At 34.6% G+C, this 5,486-nt stretch overlaps 1 protein-coding gene across 1 annotated transcript in view; it reads right to left on the reverse strand.

The window, feature by feature from the left end:
• Positions 1-6: 6 nt before the first annotated feature.
• Positions 7-5,486, reverse strand: part of LOC103469316 (nuclear GTPase SLIP-GC-like) — an 8,887-nt gene continuing 3,407 nt past the window's right edge. Inside the window, exons 8-20 of the mRNA XM_017306141.1 lie at positions 4,630-4,843; positions 4,358-4,533; positions 3,927-4,020; positions 3,770-3,851; positions 3,269-3,390; positions 2,073-2,249; positions 1,837-1,988; positions 1,612-1,729; positions 1,384-1,492; positions 1,121-1,254; positions 941-1,022; positions 776-853; positions 7-676 (exon numbers count right to left, since the gene is read on the reverse strand). Coding sequence (XP_017161630.1) covers positions 777-853; positions 941-1,022; positions 1,121-1,254; positions 1,384-1,492; positions 1,612-1,729; positions 1,837-1,988; positions 2,073-2,249; positions 3,269-3,390; positions 3,770-3,851; positions 3,927-4,020; positions 4,358-4,533; positions 4,630-4,843 — 1,537 coding nt within the window. The 3' untranslated portion in view covers positions 7-676; position 776. The remainder of the gene's footprint in view (positions 677-775; positions 854-940; positions 1,023-1,120; positions 1,255-1,383; positions 1,493-1,611; positions 1,730-1,836; positions 1,989-2,072; positions 2,250-3,268; positions 3,391-3,769; positions 3,852-3,926; positions 4,021-4,357; positions 4,534-4,629; positions 4,844-5,486) is intronic.

The following is a 5,486-nucleotide window of genomic DNA, read 5'->3' on the forward strand; positions in this document are numbered from 1 at the left end:
CGCAACATAATAGGAGGGTTAATACAAGCTTCAATACCTGCTGATTAACATATTGTAATAAAAGTCTAAATATAATCCCACAACATGCATTGGTTGCTTTGTCATAAGACCAATAAAATAATTTTTCTGTGAATTATTTTCTCTTCGCACAATCAGTGACTCATTATGCATGCAACATATAAAAAAAAAAGTTAAAAAGACAAACCTAAATATTGTTGGTCCAAGTATGCTCTTAGACTGTTGTCTTATTAAAAAACAAAATATGCTCAATTTCTTAACTTTCTTCAAAAAATGTTCTCAAAATATTTTAATTCAACAAGAACAACTGTACTCAGCTGAAAGGATATGAACAAATCTGCTTTTGAGTATTTGTGGCCCTACTTACTATGAAATTAACATTAGAGCAAAATAAAAGGCTAATAAAGATAAATATCGTTTAACCAAACATTAAACATTTAAAAAGAAATACATTTGTTTTGGAACATCTCATGCTAAAAAAATTACATATACATTAGCATAGCTACATTTTGTGCCATCTTCTGATAAACTTCTAAATCTTTGTGGCATGATGATGATCTTGGACTTTTTTAATTAGGAAAAATCTTCATCTTTGCAGTGCAGTCAGAAAATCAGGACCCATGTGTAACAGAATACTTGTAACATTGAATAAGTGCAGCTGTGAAAAGAAAGGCATTTATATAACTATTATAAATACTTGCATCCTTGACTCCTGAAAAAGTAAGAATTAATAGTAATAGCTGGAAACTTTACTTACTTTACTGCATTTTGTCCTTTGTGTTTCTCTTCAGTTCATCATATAGTTTCTCCACCATTTCAAGCTCWGCTGAAACATCTAAGTATTTTTAAATAGACATTTAGTATCTTATATACCCACATATAAACAGATTGATAAAAATTAGATAGAGGTCGGCTGATTCACCTGGAATTGAGTGGTCAWCAGTCCTGAATGAGAGCTCCAAACATTCCTCCATGGTACTCTTCACCGTGTCCAGGATATCATCCTTAAGTCAGCAAAATAGTTTAGTAAATTAATTTTTACAATTTGAGTGTATGGTCAAAATTGGAACGAAATCTCTTTTAAATAAGATTTTAAACAAACCTCCAAGCTCTTGAGTTGAGTCAACATAACATCTTTAGCCTYGTCAAACATGGCGTCCTTTGATTTTTTGACATGGGTTTCAATTGTTTCCCTKATGTTTTTCAATGTGTCAGCTTTTGAAAAACCAGCAGCCTCTGCAACCACAAGCCCCCAACCACACCAAAGAAAAAAATAGGAATAGGAAAAAACTAGGTTGAATATTTGTGCAATTATAAACATGAAGCATTTTAATGAAACATTTTACGTCATTTTAATGTCCGTACTCTTGTAGCACTCTTGCATGCTTTCCTCAATTGTTTTCGTTAAACTGTTGTACACTGTTTTCTTGCGATCACGAATCATTTTGTTCAACTCTGACTGAATCTTTTCTTCCTAAGAAAATCMGAAAAAAWATATATATATTTTTATTACACAGAAGTATTCATCTATATTCATCTAAGCCAATTTAATATTTAAATAAGTTAAATATTGAGCATTCRGGTTTTGGTTACCTCTGTCTTCAGAAAGTTCAGCAGCAGGTCCACACCACTGTATTTCTTGTTTAGCTTTTCAGTGTCAAGTGAAAACTTGTTGATCACACCATTGAATGGACCATTTTTTCCTTTAGTTCTGAAAAATGAGACAGATTGTAATTATTTTAATGTATTGAACTAAATAATCTTGACATTTGAAGAAACTACTTTTATTGTAGCATCTCAATGCTTATAAGTTCTTACGGGAAGGTCTTTCTGAACTCCTCATCAATGCTATTAGCCAAGGGTAATGTAAGCTTCATGTTTAAATTAATTTCTGTCTTATTTTTGGGTTTGTACATGCCACCGTTTTGGACGACACATTTCAGTGTCCGCCAGGAGGCACGGCCGGACCGCTGACAAAAAAACAAACAAACAGTATTTCAATCACAAATTGCAGAAAATAAATAGTTGTTTATGTTTACTGTCACAATCCGTACTGAAGGATGCAGGACATTCTTCAAAGTTTTTTCACAGGAACTTTTGCTTTTTTCAACACCTTCATTCAAGCATTTTTTAAAAACTGAGTATGTCTCATCCAGTGATTTTCGGATTAGTTCAAGCTGAGAGTTTTTGTTTTTCTCAAGTTCATCATAGACATCTTCAGTTTTGCCATCCTAAAGCAAGGAAACAAAAAAACAATAATTAATCCAGTTAAAAACATTAAGGTTATCATTTTAATAAATTTCGGTTCTCATGAACATCCTCAGACTCTCCCATGGTAACTGGCGTTCAAAAAAACTGCTTTTTAGAATGGATGGACAGCCTTCACAAAGGTCCCCCTCAAGCGTCAAAGGTTTTCCCCTTTGACACTTCCATGATGCAATAATGTTTAAGTTTAGAACCACTGTCAATGCTGTTTAAGTGTGACAAACTTTTTTGAATTTTAAAATAATGAAGTTACTTGTCTTTGTTCATGTATGTCCACTGTGTTAAGCTGTCATTTGAAAGTCCTCTGAATTCATACCTTTGAGTTTCTGTACTGCATCATGTCAGTACAGACATATACAGGCAAAAAGACAACTGAGAATAATACAAGTATTGTTAGTTAATAATTTCTGACTCCAAGGTGGTGTTCTGATCATTAATATTTAATGAATATCTGTAGACATCTATGAATGTTTCAAATAAAGTAGACTTCTTCCTAAAGTGTACAGCAGTAAAGCTGAACTTCCCAAAACACCTCTTAAAATTGCAGTCTGTTTAGTTTGACAAAGCCTGTGTTTTTGTTTTAGAAATGTTGTATGTGAAAAATAAATAATTGGCAGATGTGTCAATTAATGTAAGCGTGATTTAATTTTACAAGGTATGTTTTGTTGTAAAATAAATTTTGTCATGTGAAAAAAATGAAATTGCTAAACTTATGCCAAATTTCTCTTAAACCAGGTGATTGAAGAGCCATTAAAACCTCCACCTCTTGAAGATTCAATTCATTTACTAAATGCCATTAATCAACAATCAAAAAAATGACATGTTCATTGTCTGTGTCCAAAGGGTCAGCAATCATCCAGTTTGAGGAAGTTTAGCAGTTTAGCGGTTTCATTTTTTWAAAATATGCAATCCATTTGTTTCTCCTGAAATCTTACTTTCAGAAAATATTAATACCAAGATGAGAGTTTTTCTTCTGCAGACTTACCRTCCCTCTTAAACTGGTCCCTTGAATTAAAGAAAGAATCCCATAAGCTCCAGAAACATAGTTTAATGTTTCAGAGTGACAGTCATTCAGATCTTGCAAAACTTTCTGAAGCTTGGGTATTTCTGTAGAAACAAAATCATATTTATATCATGACTYTACATTAAGATTGCTGTAATTMTGTAGCTTTCAAACATAATGTGAAAGCTGGCAATGGATCATRATATACTTCATTTATGCACACAAGAAAAAAAAAATCCAAGTTAAAAAAGTCTATTTGATGCCAAAAGTTCAAAGGTTTCACACCAGCACCAAAATGGCTCCTTCACACCTAAAAACTTGTCAGTGAATTAAGATTCTTTCATTAGTTTATAACTTGTTAAATTTGTCATACCTTGTGTGTAACCTCTATTAAAGAGAATGGTGCTACACATGTTTCAGTGCATAAATGTGGATTTAATTGGTAAAATATCAACACCAGAATTTCAGGAGGATGGAACATACCAGAGTGCTCTTTCAGTTCTCCTACCAGAAACTCCTTAGAGCTCACTGTGAACACTTCAAAATTATCTTCATTGAAGTGTTTCTGTAGAAAATTGATTGGTTATTAGGTTTATTTCTAGATATGGACAATGTTTTATTTTCTATAACCCTGGCTCACCTGCACATTGTATAGCTTTTKGAATTCAGCTTTGACTGCTACCTTGGTCYTCACGTTTCTGTCAAGTATCAGGTTCAGACGGTCYTCTGCTGTGCTGAAAGATAAATATTATTGTATGGAAATGGACATGTACAAGGACATTTACGTTTGGGAACTTCAATACAGAGACACATGGGACAAACAACTATGTGTGCACACTGACACTCTAAGAGCAGTTTAGAAAAACTAATTTCACCCAACAGTCATGTTTTGGGGTTGTGGGAGGATGCCAGAGTTTCCATAGAGAACCACACATGCACAGGTAGAAAAGACAAACTCCATACATAAAGTACCCCAGGTCAGGATCCTAACCCTGGACCTTATGGCTACAAGGCAAAAGGGGCAAATATGAAACTTTAATGTGGTCAKTTTTAGCAAATTTMTTCACTTACTGACGTTGAAAATCTTCAAAATGGTCAGACTTGGTGCAGATAAAGTGAATGTTCTGGCACTCGCCACCGTTTCCCATGAGACTAGCAGTACGTTTCAAAATCTCCCAGCTTTCTTTTTCCGCTGCTGCTCGGGTGATASCAGCCACAATCCAAACGGTGGAACATTTTCCAACAATCTGAAATGTCACATATAGTTTAATAGCAAGTAATGTTTAAGAAAGGTGCTAACATGTTACAAGTTCCACTCATCACGATTTTCAACAAAAATKTACCTCCTTCCACATTTGATCTCTGCTCTTGTTACGGTCTCCATTTCCAGGAAGGTCCACCAGAGTAACATGCTGAAGAAGATCAATCTTTGGCRCTTTGACAGTCACACACTTCACCAAAGGCCAATACCTCTTAARCTTTTTGCCTTCTTCTTGGTTTGAATCATTTTTTGTGTACTTGGCAATTCCTTCAGAGAGCATTTCAGCCTGGAAAAAACTTGATGGTTATGCTTTCATTGCAAAAAAAACAAAACACTGAACAAACCATATTTGTTCAGTTTGGTTTCTTGTGTGTAACACACACTAAATACTCAAATAAGGATACATAATTTGTCAGAGAATCACTAAGGGTCTCATGGGAATTTGGYTGTGCAATCAACATGTGTTTTGTGGATCTGGAGAAGGATAACAATCCCTGGAGAATTTTGTGGATGGTCTTATGTGGGTAGGTGTAAGATTTTATGTGCTCAAAGCAAAAACCCTGCTTRCCAMCTTGGCATGGTATCAAAAATGTTCCCCAATGTATGTTGGACTACACCAGGACTGCCCCTTGTCTTCATTTGAGATTTTCTTGGAAAAGATCTGAAGGCATAATCATGAAATGGTAGGTGACCAGTTTSGGAACCTTAATTTATCCGTTTTGCTTGTTGAARATTTTGTGGTTGTGTTGGCAGCTTCAGCTTTGTCTCCCTTAATGTAATGGAGAAAGAAGTCAAAAAGCTAAACTCTTGCTTATGTACTTTCCGACTATCTCATTGTAACTTGCAGTGTCATGACTCTGTCCATATGCATGATGAACTGTGCATAGGGCTCCAGTGCCTGGGGGCTCTATTTAAAGTTTAATTTGTGAAAAATTATCA

This window comes from Poecilia reticulata, linkage group LG8 (assembly GCF_000633615.1).
Source record: "Poecilia reticulata strain Guanapo linkage group LG8, Guppy_female_1.0+MT, whole genome shotgun sequence".
Taxonomy (NCBI): domain Eukaryota; kingdom Metazoa; phylum Chordata; class Actinopteri; order Cyprinodontiformes; family Poeciliidae; genus Poecilia; species Poecilia reticulata.